At 66.4% G+C, this 16,472-nt stretch overlaps 2 protein-coding genes across 2 annotated transcripts; one reads left to right on the plus strand and one right to left on the minus strand.

The window, feature by feature from the left end:
• Positions 1 to 233: 233 nt before the first annotated feature.
• On the minus strand, positions 234 to 1,646 carry EMIHUDRAFT_247896 (hypothetical protein; the record flags this gene model as incomplete). The annotated part of the gene is made up of 2 exons (XM_005763861.1): positions 234 to 424; positions 941 to 1,646. The coding sequence occupies 2 exons, from the start codon at positions 1,644 to 1,646 to the stop codon at positions 234 to 236; spliced, it is 897 nt and encodes a 298-aa protein (XP_005763918.1).
• An 11,786-nt stretch (positions 1,647 to 13,432) lies between these two features.
• On the plus strand, positions 13,433 to 15,802 carry EMIHUDRAFT_120329 (hypothetical protein; the record flags this gene model as incomplete). Its single annotated transcript, XM_005763862.1, has 4 exons — positions 13,433 to 14,097; positions 14,557 to 14,674; positions 15,052 to 15,259; positions 15,675 to 15,802. Coding segments are annotated over 4 exons (1,119 nt in total), but the record flags the coding sequence as incomplete, so codon positions are not given.
• Between the last annotated feature and the right edge of the window lie 670 nt (positions 15,803 to 16,472).

A 16,472-nucleotide genomic window follows, 5' to 3' on the forward strand; every position in this document is an offset into this window, starting at 1 on the left:
TTTGTCCCTTTTGGTGCCCCTCTTTGCTCCCTTTTCCCTCGCCGCGTAACTTGCGCCCCTTTTGAAAACTTTTAATTTGTCTCTTTAGACCCTTTTTTTCCTACAATCGCTGTGAACCCAGCCACGTACTTAGTACATACAACGAGCGCGCGAAAACGTTAAATAAACCTGAGGCCTGTGGCTGTGCCGGCGCCCGCGCGGGCAAAACGCGCAATAGACAAAACCCAGCGTCGTCACCTCTCCGCGGACTGCCACGACACCCCTTCCTCCCCCTCGGGCTCGGCGGCGTCGGCCGCGACGCGCAGCGAGAAGGCGGCGTGGCAGCCCGCCTGGCCGGCGGGGCGGAGGTGCAGCTCCCCGCCGTGGTAGCGCGCGTGCAGTGCGGCGAGCGGCAAGCCCATGCCGAGGCCCTCGAAAGGTGCGCCTGTTCACGGGTGCAAGTGTGAAGAGACGCTGCTCACGGTTTCATGCCGAAGCCCTCGGCAAGAGGGGGCGCCGAAGGCGCGCGAGTAGGTGTAATTTGGCTCCCGCTCCTACGGCATGAATGCAACAGAGTCAGGGCGGGAAAGCGGTATCATGCAGTGCATTCAGAGCATCGTGCGAGCACAACTGCTGCAAACACAGCGAGTGCAGCTGAATACAGCGAATACGGCTGAACACGCGTCCTCTCGAGCTGCTCGGGACACAAGGACACGGACCAGAGGCTACTGCCGTGGCTGCAGCGGCTGCTGCAGTGGAGGTGCGTGCGCTTGAGGCGCGTTCCTGCGCGGCCGCACGGACTCTACCTCGGCTATACCTCGGCTGTATCTCGGCTATATCTCGGCTCCTCCCCGCATCTAGGCTCCCTCTGCCGGGTTTGTCGAGTGGAGGAAGCGCAACGCCTCCTCGGGCGCGCCGGCGAGGCCGCCGCCCGCGTCCGTGACGCCGACAAAGGCGGCACCGCCCCTCGATCCGTGCCGCACGATCACCGGAGGCAGCCGGTCGAGACAGTCGGCGCCGACCGAGCGGCAGTGCGCTCCCATCGCATTCTTCAGCAGCTCGTGCAGCGCAAAGCCGACAAAGGGAGCGACGAGCACGCCGTCTGCTTGGGCTACCTCGCCGCCCTCCTCGCCGCTCGCTCGGCCGCCCGTGCCGGGCTCGTCCCCGCCGCCGCTCGCCACCACCCGCTGCAGCCGCACCTCTGGGCTGTCGCCGTACTTCTCGCGGCAAAACGCGCGGGCGTCCTCAATGACGTCGGCGCAGAGAGAGGAGAGGAGGCTGCCCTCGAGGAGCATACCCCGTCGAGCCTCGGGGCTGGCGCCCGCGGCGGCGGATTGGACGAGAGCGCGGGCGCCGATGATGGCAGAGAAGGTGCCGTGTAGCAGCGCCTGCGCGGACGGAGACGAGCGGATGGCCGGCTCCAGGGAGCGGATCGCTGCGACCGCACGGCCCGCGCTGGCGTCTGCTGCCGCGAGAGCGTCGGCGTCGGACGACTGGGCAGAGGCCTCGTCCCAGCCGCGCACGAGGTGGCCGGTGGCGTCATCGAACGCAGCGGGCAAGCGCAGCGCGCCGAGCGCAGCGCGGTGGCTGGCAAGCCGCTTCCGGAAGGCAGCGGAGAGCTCCGCCGCCGGGATGTGGAGGAGGTCGAAGCGGCTAAAGCGGCGCATGCTGGCGCGCCCGGCGCGGAGCTGGCCGTAGATTCCTAGAGCCTGTGTTTTTCAATACTCTCCTAAGCTGTGAATCAGACGCACTTACCTTCGGGGGCAAGTGCTCTCAGGGAACTGCAGCCCTCGATGGTACGCCTCAAGGCGATTTGAGCTGCACCGCCGACCGGCTCCCGGCGGCCAGCCTGACGGCCGCGGAAGCTGCGCCTCGGGATCCGGGTCTAGACTGAGGTGCCACGCTGTGCTTTCCGGGCGCGGAGGCGCCACGCGCGCTCGCTCGGCGCCGAGGTGACCTGCCGCTCGACGCCCTCGTTCGAGCGTCATATCGGGCACACCACCGCCTCACGCGCTCCCGCTGCCGCTGCTAGGCTGTCTGAGCGAGAGCTGGTGATAGTACGATCACGCCGACCAGCTACACGCGCCGCTACGCGCGCAGGTGCCCCGACACGCCCTGCCAACGCCCGGCGTCGAGCGTCGTCGCTCGCGCTCTCCACACACACACAGCCGCGCGCGCGCCCACACGACGCCCGGCGCGCACACCCACGCTCGCGCACACCAATCTCGCTACTGTGACGCGCGTCGGGGAGCGGCGAGCGCTGCGCGCCGCGCCGCGACGCGTCGGCAGCCGCGGTGACGCCTCACCCAGCGCACGCCCGCGCGCCGCAGGTGCTCTCGCTCGCCAATCGCCTCGCCGCCCCGGGCGGGAGCGGCGGCCGCGCGCCGCGGATCGGGCGCCGGCCGGCGCGGGGCGGCCGCGCCGGCGCGGGGCGGCGCGACGCGGCCACTCAGACGGCGGTGCGGGCTGCAGTAGCCAGCCGGCGCAGCTGCAGGACGGCGCGGCACCGTGGCCTAGACCGCGGTCTATCCGCTCTCGGCACGCGCACACAGCTCGCGCGTGCAGTCGCGCCTACGTACTGCTGATCCGTGTCTCCACCGTGCGCATTCCGCGCGCCGCGAGGCGTGGGAAGCATTGGCGCCACTCACAGCACAGTCGCGGGCCTGCGCCTGTTTGCCGTTCGCTCGCCCGAGGATTGGCGGGCGGGAGATGCACGGGCCGGCTGGCCCGCCCTTGTGGTGAGGGTGGCCGCGGATGAATGTCTGTCGCGCTGTCGCAGCGGCCGCAGCGAGGTGCGCTGCCTCGCTCCCTCTCGTTGCTGCACAGAGGGACGGGTTGAGTCTTGAGATGTTGTGACTGGTGTGCGCGATGTGTGTGCGCGCGCGGGACTCAGTCGTCCGCTGTCGGTGGCTCGATGGTAGATTTGTCATAAAACATGTACACTCAGTCCTCATCCATTGGCTCGAACTCTTGCGCTGTCGAAAACGCAGTGCTCAGCCGGCGGCTAGTTGTGTCCTCGCGACCCGCAGCTCGCCTCTCCTCGCGCAAAAGTGCTACCTGCTTCTCCCGCAGCGACCGTAAGATATTGTCACTCTCTTGCTGCACCAAGCGCAGATGGGTGCTAATGTCGTCATGTGCTGCAGAGAGGGCCTTGATTTCCTTCCGCAGCACAGCTGCAGATGTGCCCGCTGGTGTGCGGACCCACGGCGAAACGGCCATCAGCGGCACCTGTGCGTTGCACAGGCTCGCCTGGTTGGCAGCCTCCTGGTCGACACGGAGGGTCGCCGTGGCGCGTTCTCCTGGCGCCTGGAGACGCAGTGCTTGGTGAGCCAGCATGAGGTGGATCAGAATGCTGCGCTGGTAGTCGCCAGTAAAAGGGTGAGGCAAGTGGTTGAACTTGGCCGCCTCGGAAAGGGTACTTGGCCTCGACGCCTTTTCCACCCTCAGGCAGACGGCACCACTGGCGGGTGTGAGGTCGTTGGATGCGCTCAGCCTTGACGCGGCGGCGGCGGCGGTGGTTGCGCGGGGCGGCGGCAGCGGCGGCGCGGCGGGCGGGCGCGCGGCGGGGGCTGCTGCGCCGGCGGCAGCGGCGGGAGCTGCGCCGGCTGCCCCAAGCGGCGCCGAGCTGTGGCCGTGGGCGCTCTCGCGCGAAGAGTACGCGGCGAAGCAAGCGGCGCTGGCCAAACTACAAACTGAGGCAGAGAGGCTCGCGACCCAGCGAGAGGCCGCGAGCCAGACGCTCTGGCAGCTGCAGTTTGGGCAGGTTAGCAGGGGCAACCGCGCAGAGGCGGCCTCAGACGCCATCGAGATGCATGAGGCGGAGCTGGAGCGCCTCGACGGCGCAGCGAAGGAGGTGGAGGCGAAGCGCGCCGCCGTCGTGGCGGAGATGAAGCGCAGGCGCACCGCCGGCCCTGCGGCCGCGCCCGCCGCCGCGGCGGGCCAGCCGGCCGCGCCCGCCGCCGCGGCGGGCCAGCCGGCGGCGCCCGCCGCCGCGGCGGGCCAGCCGGCGGCGCCGCTGCCGCTGGGCGCCATCCAAGCCATTGCGGGCAACATTTCTGGCTGAGTCTCGGCCGCGTCGCGCCGCCCCGCGCCGGCGCGGCCGCCCCGCGCCGGCCGGCGCCCGATCCGCGGCGCGCGGCCGCCGCTCCCGCCCGGGGCGGCGAGGCGATTGGCGAGCGAGAGCACCTGCGGCGCGCGGGCGTGCGCTGGGTGAGGCGTCACCGCGGCTGCCGACGCGTCGCGACGCGGCGCGCAGCGCTCGCCGCTCCCCGACGCGCGTCACAGTAGCGAGATTGGTGTGCGCGAGCGTGGGTGTGCGCGCCGGGCGTCGTGTGGGCGCGCGCGCGGCTGTGTGTGTGTGGAGAGCGCGAGCGACGACGCTCGACGCCGGGCGTTGGCAGGGCGTGTCGGGGCACCTGCGCGCGTAGCGGCGCGTGTAGCTGGTCGGCGTGATCGTACTATCACCAGCTCTCGCTCAGGCAGCCTAGCAGCGGCAGCGGGAGCGCGTGAGGCGGTGGTGTGCCCGATATGACGCTCGAACGAGGGCGTCGAGCGGCAGGTCACCTCGGCGCCGAGCGAGCGCGCGTGGCGCCTCCGCGCCCGGAAAGCACAGCGTGGCACCTCAGTCTAGACCCGGATCCCGAGGCGCAGCTTCCGCGGCCGTCAGGCTGGCCGCCGGGAGCCGGTCGGCGGTGCAGCTCAAATCGCCTTGAGGCGTACCATCGAGGGCTGCAGTTCCCTGAGAGCCCAATCCCGCTACTCGAGTAGGGTGGGCGTGCTTTCACAGCCTCACGAGAGTAGTTTTTCAAGGGGGTCTGCCTCCGGCCCTGGGTGTGCGGTTGCCGACTGCACTCCAAGTGCTCCAAGTGCCTCACTGGCTGGCCCCTATGTGTACGCCAACTCCGGGTGTGTGGCAGCCAGCTGGCTGTGTGTCTTGTGAGCTTGTTTGTGTCTGTGTGTCGCTCGTGCGTGTCGTCATCATCTGTCTCGCGTCCACCCATACCGCGTTGGTGTCCAGTCCGAGCCTGGCTGTTCTTCACCTTTCTACCTACCTACCTACCTGGCCCCTCCCAGATAGGTAGGTAGGTTGGTCTTGTTTCGCCCAAAAGGGCCCTGCAATAGGTAGGTAGTACCCCCTATTTTCCTCTTTTTTCGCTTCGCTGCGCCGCGGCCTGGCTGGGGATAGGTAGGTAGGTAGGGCGTTTGTGTATCGCGCGCCTTGCGGGGGGGGCGCGGAAAAGAGGAACCTCTTAGCGCCATCGCCACGGTGCTGCATGCAGCGCCGGGCGACGACGGCTTACCGCCTCCCGGTCCCCCTCGGCACACCTCCGCTGCTCAATGTTTGACGGCTCGAACCCGTGAAGCTTCCCCGTGCGCGGGTTACCCCGCACACGGGTCAGCCTAGAAAGAAAGAAAGAAAACACACAACCCAAGGGCGGGATGGGAGAACGGCACGCCGCCACCACACAGAGATTTTAAGGAGAGGAGTGTGGTGCGCTAGCCGTCGCCCACCCTGGGGAGTCTGCCTCTTCGTATCTCTTTTCGCAGTCTCTCGCCGCTTCTCGCTGCAACCTTCATGCCACCTCGCGGCCGTCCCACTCTCGTCGGTCTCTCCCTTGTCACTTCCTCCTCTGTCGCGTCGTTCTCTTCTGCCTCGTCCTGCGACGCCGCCGCCTGCCGGTCCCTTGTTCTCGCGGCTTCTTTCGCCTTGCGCAACGTCGCGCCAGTCCGTGCCAGGGGCGAGCAAAATTCTTGTTTTCGGACCGGCCGGAAGAGGCGGCTCAAACGAGGCGCTAGCGACGCCAGTCGCGGTCGCATGGGCCGCTTCCACGTGCGAGTCCGCTCCTGGGGCGAGAAGCACGGGCAGTTCCGCGCCAGCACCCGAACCTCGGAGGCGCACTGTTGCGACGATGCCGCCGCAGCCAGCTCTCTCGCGCTGCCGCCACCCGACAACTCTCTCCCTTGTCACGTCGCGGGTGCCGCGGACGGCTCGCTGGAGGTTTACCGCACCCTCAAAGTCAACCGAGCTGGGCTGCGAAAGTCTCGGCTGCTCATCATCGACGACCCGGCCGGCGTCATTCGCCAGCTGAAGCCCGACGGCAGCGTCAAGTTCGAGACGCCGGTGGCTTCCGTCGCGAGCGTCGAGCGAACCGCTGGCTCGCACGGCGTGGTGCTGGGCTGCATCGACGGGGCCCGCCTCTGTCGGCGGCAGTACGAGTTCGCCACAGGACTCGAGCGCGAGAGCTTTGTGTTCGCGCTCAGCTCGTCCATGCGCCGCCTTGGCCTGGCTGCTCCGGCCGCCCGGGCCTCGCCTGTCACGCGGGTGCTGGTCGCCACGTGGAACATGGGCGGCGCGCCGCCGCCTCGGGGAGCGCTCGGCAAGTGGCTCGGGGACACCGACGCCGCGCTCGTCGCAGTCGGAGTGCAGGAGGCGCCGGGTGGCGGCGACTTGCGAGCGCAGCTGCAAGACTGCCTCGGCGCACCTGCTGCGCCGGGCGGGGGGTCCAGCAGCTCGGCTGGCTACCTCTCCGTCGCCTCCGTCAGCCTCGTCGCGATGCGGCTCCACGTCTTCGTGCGGGCGCTAAACCTAACCCAAACCCTGACCCTGACCCTGACCCTGACCCTGACCCTGTCCCTGTCCCGGTCCCGGTCCCTGTCCCTGACCCTGACCCTGACCCTGACCCTTACCCTGACCCTGACCCTGACCCTGACCCTGACCCTGACCCTGACCCTGACCCTGTCCCTGACCCGGTCCCTGACCCTGACCCTGACCCTGACCCTGACCCTGACCCTGACCCTGTCCCTGTCCCGGTCCCTGACCCTGACCCTGACCCTGACCCTGACCCTGACCCTGACCCTGACCCTGACCCTGACCCTGATAAAGGCGGACCTCGCGCACGAGCTCTCGGCCGTCGATACCGGCTACCGCGCCTAGATGCAACCCCTTGCCACCGTGTGAGTGTGTCCACGCAAAAGCACAGCCCCGGGCCCAACACGCACAAGCACAGACAGTCGAGAAGGGAGAGACGGCGACGGCAGCCACTGGCCGACTACAAGGCGGAGAGGAGTGGCCTTGATGCCGGATGCAGGCCCCCGATGTCCCATCGCTCGCGAGGCGGCATGCGCTCGGCTGTACTCTGCTGAGATCACTGCACTCAGCAGCACTCGCATCCATGAGCAACGGTTCGATGCCCCCAAGCCCGGCCGTGGTCATTCGCCAGGCTACCGCGCCACCGGCATCGGCCACGTCTACGGAAACAAGGGCGCCGTCGGCGTCGCGCTGCGGCTCGCCGGCGACTCGTTCGCCTTCATCAACGCTCACCTCGCGGCGCGGCCGGAGAAGGTGGCCGAGCGGAACGCAAACATCGCCGACGTCATCGGGACAATGCCGCTCGGCCGGCGGGGGCATAGCCGAGACACAGCCGAGACATAGCCGAGACATAGCCGCGACATAGCCGAGAGACGGCCGGTACATAGCGGAGATGTGGCATCGAGACGGCGGGAGCTAGCAGGGCAGACGCCACTCCAAGAGTGGCACCGCACCGGAGACCGCGCGCCGAGCGACAGGCGGGGGCGGCTCAACGCCCTGCTACCACACCACCCACGGGACTGAACCCACACTGGATTCGAGACTCTGGAGGTATGGTAGGCGGGGCGGCCTGGAGCTCTCGGACCGCTTCGACCACTGCTTTCTGTTTGGGGACCTCAACTACCGGGTCGACGCCCCCTTCCAAGTTGCGGCGGAGCACGCCATGCGCATCGCCGCGTCGCCGCCGCCGCACGGGCCGACCGCGCCGCCGGACAGCGGCGTCGGCTGTGCGATCGGCACCCCTCACGAGGCGGCGGAGGGAGGCACCTCGGTCGGGAGGGCGCCCAACCTGGCCTCGCTCCGCTGCCTGCTCGCGCAGGCACACACACACACACACACACACACACACACACACACACACACACAGAGAGAGAGAGAGAGAGAGAGAGAGAGAGAGAGAGAGAGAGAGAGAGAGAGAGAGAGCTGCCCGGCCTATGCCCCCCACCTTGTGTGTGTGTGGAGAAGCTTACCGCACCTGACCTGACCTCAGGACCAGCTCCGGCGCGAGGCGGCGGACGGGCGCTGCGCCCACGGCTTTTGCGAGCCTCGCATCGGCTTCGCGCCCACGTACCGCTGGGAGGTGGGGATTGGCGGGCCGCGCCAGCTCTCGAACAAGCATACGCCGCCCGCCGAGGGGAGGGAGCGCGGTCGCACCGCACCCAGCGGCACCGGTGTCGGGTAGGCGGAACCAGGCGCCGTCGTATTGCGACCGCGTGCTCTACCGCTCCCTCCGCCCGGGCAGCGTCACTCCGCTCGAGTATGCGACCGAGCCGTCGCTCGTCTCGTCGGACCGCACGCCTAGAAGCGGAATATCTCCGCATATCTCCCCCCATATCTCCCCATATCTGGCGGCACACACGCCCAGAAGCTGAGTACGGGTTCTTGTACTCCAACTGGCGCCCGAGAGGACACGCACTCCGCTGTCTTCACCCGCACTCCGCTGTATTCACTGTCCTCCTCTCCGTTGTCTTCACGCGGTGCTCTGAAGGCGCTGCACAACACCGTACTCGCGCCCTGAGGTTGGCGTATTCTGCTTCTAGGACCACACGCCGCTGCGAGCAGCCTTCGAGGTCGCCCCCTCCGCCGCCGACGCACACGATGCCGAGTGCCCTCCCTGCTCTCCGTGCCGTGCGGACGAGGGGCGGACTGAGCTGGCCAGCCGAGGGGCGAGCTGCGCGGGCACGCTTGCACACTTCGCGGAGGATTCCGCGGCGCCGCACGGCCGTCGGCGCGCGCTAGCGGACGCTCGCGCGGTGGCATCGGGCGCGGGCAGAGGCGTGGCGCGCGCCTTTGAGCAGCCCGACCGCGCTTCGGAGGCGCTGACTCTGCGCCTGGAGGATGTGGAGCTGCAGCTGTCGGGCGCCGCCTGCGCCGCGCTGCTCGCAGCCGCGCTTGCCGACGAGGCGGTGCCGCTCTCCCTCTCCCTCCACGGCGAGCTGCTCGACCAGCCGCGCAAGGAGAGCGCCGCCGAGGCGCGCGGCGGCTGGTCTGCCGACTCGCCGATCCGGTTCGAGCCAAACGCGGCGCCGGCCCGGACGTTTGCCGTGCGGCCCGCGCAGCTGCGGCGGCGGCCACTGCTCCTCGCGCTGCGGTCCGGTCGCTGCAAGAGGGACGGCGAGGTGAAGAAGCACTCGTCCGGCGCGCTGCTCGGGCAGGGCGCGGTGCCGCTGGACGGCTTGCTGCCGGGCGCGCCGCTGCCCTTCCGCGTGACGCTGCTGCGGTACGGCCTGCCGGTGGGCGCCGTGAGCGGCTCGGTCTGGCTGGGAGACGCGGATGGGGCGCCCCTCGGGGCGAGCTTTTGAGTATTGCGAGAAAGCTCTGTACGTAACAAAACTCCTCGAGACTCGTGTATGTCCCATATACCCGTGTGGAATACTTTGACTACGGTACCACTACGTCGACTCTGCCTGCGTGCGCACATAGAGCCCCCCGGTAACGAGGAGGAAGGAGTCAAGAAAGAGTCACCAATCGTGTCAGAGTACGGCTCTAAAAGGATCATCTTCGATCTCCTCAGCCTCCTCGGAGCAGCGTTCGCACAGTCTGCCGTGGTCGTCCCACACCTGGTCCTCGGCATTGTACTCTAGGCAAGGCAGGCAGCGCTTGCGCCGCTTGCACCGTTCGCACGTGCTCCAGTGCGCCGCTCTGCACGACGCGCAGAAGTACATCTCGCAGCATTTGCATGGCTTCGTCCTCACGATCTTTGTAGGGTTGATCACATCGACGCAGCTGTCGCACATATTGTTTCGGGTCATGTCCCCTTGGCTTGCGACGACAAAGTGGGGCCTGCTCGCGTCCACCCAGTCCAACAACAGCTCTGCGAGCTGGGCCATCGGCTTCACGATCCGCGCCACCTCTCCGCCATCGAGGGCGCGAGGGTGCCTGTGCTCGGAGGATGCGCGCCGCAGATCGGCGGAGAGCAGCGCGACAGAGCCCTGCAGCGGGGACAGCCCGCTCCCCGTGACCGAGACGCAGCCTCTGAGCGAGATGGACTTCGTGTGGGAGCGGGCGTCCACACGCGTCAGGAGCGCTCGGAGCTGGGCGTCGGACAGCTTGTGGCGTGATTTCTTGCTCAGAAACTTGATATGCTGCCACAAGCGGCCATCGTTCGTGATTCGTTGCAACGTCTTGCAGGAGGCGCCAAAGGCAAACAGCGACGCATAGGTGAGCTTGCGAGCCGAGCCGGATGCGCCACCGACGACGTTGAGCAGGATCTCGTCCGGGAGCGAGGAGAAGTCTGGCGAGCGCGCGGCCTCCGCCGCGGGCTGCTGCCGTGTGGAGGGCATTGTGGTGAGGCGGCCGCGGGCGGTGCGGGCGGCGCTTGCTCGGGCGAGGCGGCGGCGGGAGCGGCCTCGTCGTGGTTTATTTTTTTTTAAACCAAAAGGAGGGCGACACGAGGCCCTGCAGCTACGCTGGGGCGCCGGCGCCCTACTGGGCGCCCCCCGCTCCCTTTTGTTTTTAGTTTTGAGCTTACAGTCTGTTGCGGGCATTAAGATAAACAGGATCCCGCGGCACGCCGCCGTTTCTAAGCCTTTCCACCCACCCCACCCACCCCACGCCGTGTTTTCTTAGCTTCGGCCGGCACCCCAGGTCAGCCGGGATCTAGGAATTTTTAGGTAAAATGACAATAAGGAAGCGCTCGATGCGCCAGTCAGCAGTCTTGGGATGACAGGAAGACGCACACACCTCCATCCACACCGCCCAGAACACCGCAGACTTGGGCAAAATGACAAGTGCGCGCGCCGCAGGCGAAGAGAAAATTTGAGCGGGGCTCCTGTTCACACTCGTGTGTGGGCCCTTTCTTTCTTGGGGCCGCGCCTGCGGCGCGCCGTGGTTTCTTAGATTTTCGCGGAAATTGCTTGGTAGGATTTCTTAATGGGACGCTTTCTTAATGCCCGCAACAGACTGTAGCCTTCCATCGATGTTATGAAACAATGGCATGTTTGTTGAGTTGTTTGCTAAAAATCTCTCTGTGAGTTGTTTGGTATTGGTATTGCTAAAAATCTCTCTCTCCCAAACGAATCATGTAGTCCCCACAATCGCTGTTGGGATCGCTTGTCATGTGTTGACTGTTGTTGACTTGTGCGCATTTTCTCTTTTTGCAGTGCGCGCCAGTTGATCTGTGAGGGTCCGCCCGCAGGCGCATTTTGTAAAAAGAAAGAAAACAGACAACCCTGGGAGGATTTTGTATACCGAGGCGGTGCGCGCTACGATTTTTTAGTGCCCGCCGCTTTGACACCAAATGAAGCGCTCATCAAACGAAACCGCGCTCCGCTCCGGGTATCCGGGAGCTCCGGGTATCCGGGAGCACCGCAGGTGCGCGTGCCCCTGACCCCGACCGAACCAGGGTAGAGTAGGTGCGGACGGACCCAGCGCGCCCACCTCCCTCGACTGAGTCGGGGGACCGTCCATCGCGGTCCCCACCGCAGCCTAAACCTAAGGGCGTAGACGCCCTTACTAAACCGCTCCCAGCCGGCGACCCCACACCACACACGCCTCCCTGGGTGTCTAAACTGCTTTCTACCTGCAGGTGCAATCGGGAGACTGTCTCGGCGGATCATGAAAGGTCTTGCCTCTCTTCTCGTCGTCGGGCTCGCCTCCGCTGTACAGGTACAGGACGAGGATGCCGCGTTGGCGTGCCGTGAGGCAGGGCTAAAGGTGTACGCCTCGAACAGCTCTCTCTACGGCCAGCTCCGCATGTCGTTTAGCAAGATGTACCAGGCGTGGCCGCTCGTTGTGTGCGAAGCGCTGGCCCCCGAGGAGGACGCGTCGCTCACGGTTCGCGAGTTGCTCAAGTTCCGTCCGCCGAGAGTTTGCGCAGTTCTACGCCGGAGTCAACTCCCTGAAAAGCGCCTCGGCATTTTGGACTCCCTCTCCAAGTCTCGCAGAACTCTCGACCGACTTTTGGATCAACAAGCTGAAGCAGGTCCGCTGCAAGTACAATCCGGACGGATTGCTCTACGTAAACCCGCTCCTCGCAGGTCTCGCCGGCGGGCCGTGCACAAATGATGTAGTCTCACAGTGCAGCGTTCGCACTGACGGCGAGGAGTGCGCCATCGGCGGGCTCGGCACCTGCTCGTGCCCCGTGGCGGGCCGCCAGATGCTCTTCTCCACCCGACCTGTTGACCAATGCGAGTGCGTCCCGCGGCACAGTGAGCCATTCCCGTGATGGCCATCAGTTGGCCACACGCCCCTCTCCCTTGGTCCATAACCGCGAGTCCACAGCGCACAAGAGATGCTGGCGTGGAGCCTAACTGTTCCGCGCCGTATGTGTGACGAGAGCGGGGCCCGTGACGCCGTGAGCACGTTTGAAAACGGGCCGCCACGCGGTGCGTGGAACCCCCCAGTGCGCCCCCACATCTTGTTCGCCCTCAAATAAATAAATAAAAACGGACACCTCTCTACTGTGAGATGGGTAAAAAGGAACAGGCCCCCGCCCTTGCGATCTCACAGTAGAGAGGTGTGCGTTTTTATTTATTTATTCGATGATCAGTTCTAATGCAGGTACCGGGGCCCAACGGATAGATGAATCCGGGGCACCCTCCGCTCGAAACCCTGGCTAGCTTAGGGGTTCGACGAGGCGGCCCCCACCCTCCACCCTGGGCGCTGGGGGCCTCCCATCAAAGGGACTGCGCCGCAGAAGACGCCCAATCATAGTGTGTGCAAGATGTATCTTATTCGGACCCCCCCGTTTTGGCGCCTTGTGATTTTCGTGCGAAGACAGCGAGAGGTGTGGTGCTAGCCGTCGCCCACCCTCGGGCGTCTACCACTTCCTATCTCTCTTCGCAGTTTCTCACCAATTCTCGCAGCGACCTTCATGCCACCTCGCGTTCTTCCCACTCTCGTCCTCGTTCTTTCTCCTGCTGTTTCATCCTCTGACTCATTGCTCTCCTCGGCCTCGTTCTGAGACGCCGCTGCCGTCTGTCAAGTGGGAAAACAATAGGCCGGATGTTTTCTTTTGCGCTTTTGATTCTTCAAATAAATGAAGAGTGTCCCTTAAATAAATAAATAAATAAAACGGACACACCAAACAAGGGGTGGGAGAAGGACAGGGTCCCCACCTGCGCGAGCAGGATCTTCTTGTAAGGACGATCAGGGAGTGTCCCTTAAAAAGAAAGAAAGAAAGAAAACAGACACCCCAAGGGAGGGATGCTGGGGGAGGACGGCACGCCGCCACCACACAGGGATTTAATAAGGAGAGGTGTGTGATGCGCTAGCCGTCGCCCACCCTAGGGAGTCTGCCTCTTCCTATCTCTCTTCGCAGTGTCCCTTGACTTCCGTCCCATTATTGTTTCTCTCTTTTGCCGCGCTCCGCGCACCCATATCCTCCAAATTCTCGCTGTACGTCTCTCAGCTCGACGCATTTCGATGGGCAAGGTCGAGGAGAGGAGGCTGCCGACGGCTCCGGCGACGCCGGGTCCGCGCAAGGCCAAGCCAAAGAAGAAGAAGAGGGACAACGGCAAGAAGAAGGCGAAGCGGATGGCCGCAGCGGCGCTCTCAGCGGAAGCATCTGCGGCGGCCGCAGCGCTCTCTTACGCCGTCCCGCTGCCCATTCCGTGCGTGTACTACGACCCGGCCTTTCTGAGCCGTGCAGAGGCGGACGCGTACTACGACCTCTTCAGCGGCTCGGCCATTCAGTGGGCCAGCTCCGCCGTCTCACGCCGCCCGACCGCCCTGTATGGCAATCCCACCGTGCAATACCACGGCCCGCGCCGCGCAGACAGCCTCAACCTGCCTGCCGTCGGGTACGCCTCGGACGAGATGCACCCGTGGACGACGGAGTTGCTCGAGCTCAAGGCGCCGCCACCAAGGCCCGCTCTCTCGGCAACAGCACCCATTTTGCGGCCAGAGCGCCTCGCAAGCGCCCCGTTGCCGGCAGCACACACACCTCCGCCGCACACCTCCGCCGCACACCTCCGCCGCACACCTCCGCCGCAGGCCAAGGCGGAGGCGTGGCACTTGCACACCACCGGCCTCGCGGTCGAGTTTGCCGTCTGCCTGCTCAATAAGTACGGCGAGGAGGACGTGCTCGGGTGGCACAGCGACCGCGAGGAGCTCTCCTGCCCGCCTGCCCCCCCCCCTTCCCTCCCTCCCCGACCCGCTGATGTCCCGCCGCGCGCACACGCCCTCTCGTCCGCGCACGATTTGTGCACCGCCCGCCGCGCTCTCAACTTCCGCGGCGGACCCGCCACAGCACCGAGCTCTCGCCTCGCCAGGAGATGGACCCGGCTCTCGGCGCGCCACGCACCTCGCCGATCGCCTCGATCTCTCTCGGCGCCACGCGTCGCTTCGGTCGGCGGCTCCAGTCGGCCGTGCACCCAACCAGCAGTTCGTTCCTCTGAATTCAATCGCTATGAGTGAAGGTCTGCGGCTCAAGTCGGACGTGGACTCGCCTTCTACGAACCTTCTAGGAACCTTCTGGGAACCTTCTAGGTCTGCGGCTCAAGTCGGACGTGGACTCGCCTTCTACGAACCTTCTAGGAACCTTCTAGGAACCTTCTAGGTCTGCGGCTCAAGTCGGACGTGGACTCGCCGCTGCCCCCGCTGCACTTAGCGCACGGCTCGCTCACAGTGATGGAGAATGCCTGCCAGCTGCTCTACCACCACTCGGTGAGAGCCACGGAGGCCCCTCAGTCACAGGGATGGAGAGAGTGGTGGAGACTGCCTGCCAGCTGCTCGCCGCCGACCCCCCACGCCGCGCGCACCCACACCGCCCGTGGAGACGGGGAGAGAAGGGCAGGCATGTCGCCTCGCCCAGTAAGCGCCGGGGGACCGCATGCACGTGCGCGGATCTCCGGGCGAGATTTCGGCAACGGCGCCGCCGACGGGATGTCAGTCGTCCAGTCGGCCCTTGTCGTTCTTGCCCCAACTCTTGAGCGTGCCGTGAGTGAGCGATGCGCGCGTGCACGCCGGGTGTTGCGCGCCTGGCACCGCACCTCCAGAGCACCGAATCCAGTGTGGGTTCCCTCCCGTCGGTGGTGTGGTAGGTGTTGCCCGCCGAGGCGCCCGGCGTGCGAATCAACCTCACCTTCCGGGCTCGCACGTCGGTGGTCCCGCCACCCGAGGGCGGCGAGGGAGGCCAGGCGTGGCACACTGCCAGCCGCGCGTTCGGGACGTCGTCCTTTGCCGCCGCCGCCGCCGCCTCCGCCGCCTCCGCCGCCTCCGCCGCCTCCGCCGCCTCGGGCGCCTGCCTCGGTCCGCCGGTTCCGCCGCCGCTGTCACAGCCCATCTTTGTCGGCTTGACGTCGGCCGTGGACCACACGCCCAAGGCGCCGCACACACGACGCGTCCCTGCCGTGGCCAGTGGGTTCGGGTACCGTGGGGTAGGGGGTGGTTGCCTCGGGTACCATGGGGTAGGGGAGGGTGGGTTCGCATAACATGGGGTAGGGGAGGGTGGGTCCCGGCCGTGGCCCGAGCGACTTGTGCCCATGACATGTCCGCGCCACGTCCCCAGCCGTCAGGCTCCGCCGTCGGCTTCAAGCAGCGGCTGCACCATCCCTTTGAGACGCCGTTCGTATCCGACCCAGCGGAGCTGGGCGCGAGCCGCCCGCCGCGGGTGGCTGGGGACGCGTTCGAGCGCTCTTCACGCCCCCCTGGCCACGAATCGCAGGCGCGAGCCGCTACCGCGTTTGGCTCGCATCGCAGCCTCTGTTCCACGCGTGGGTCGCCTCGCAGCTGCAGGGGCGGACGCTCGTCGGCGGGACCGAGAAGAAGAAGCGAGCGAAGGACGCAGCGCACGTGCGACGGCTCATGCAGGGGTGGTAGCGATCATTTGGTGTGGGTTTGTTGTGACAGTCTGAAGACAGTGAGTTTAAGGTGCGCGTCGTCGGACGCCAGGAGGCCGGCACAGAGGTGGAGCGGGCGACCGCACCCCTGACCCCAAGCCCGCCACCCGCGACTCGGGAGAATGATCACATGGAAGTGCGCCGCGGAGGGTGCTCGACCGGTGCCGGCCACGGCACCGGCAGCACGGGGGTGTCCGGTCCCCGAACGAGCCGTATGACGTAATGGGTGGGTTATTAAGGTGGTTCTTGAGAGTTGTGAACGAGGCCGCTTCTCTCTCGCATGATGGCGGCCGCCCGAGCGGCGCTTCAGCCAGCCCTCACGGCCCGGGCATGCACCCGCACTTCCTCCTCTCGCGCATGGCGATGCGCTCAGTCGATGCGGTCGTGGGGTGCTGCAACTCTGCAGCGCTGCGACCGCACCGGTCTCCCGCGTCGCCGCCGTCGGTCGTGCCGCTCCCGCCAGCTCCGCTGCCCGCCGACGCGGTGGTACGCGCGCTCTCCGGATCCCGTCCGAGGGGCGGAGGCTCGAGCGTTGGTCCCGGGCGAGCCGCCAGACTCGAAGACGGCACCCCTAACCGCGTCCCCATCCTTAGCTTCTGTTCTTTCCTCCCCGTGAGCAGTCT

Source organism: Emiliania huxleyi, assembly GCF_000372725.1.
Source record: "Emiliania huxleyi CCMP1516 unplaced genomic scaffold EMIHUscaffold_614, whole genome shotgun sequence".
NCBI classification, from domain to species: domain Eukaryota; phylum Haptophyta; order Isochrysidales; family Noelaerhabdaceae; genus Emiliania; species Emiliania huxleyi.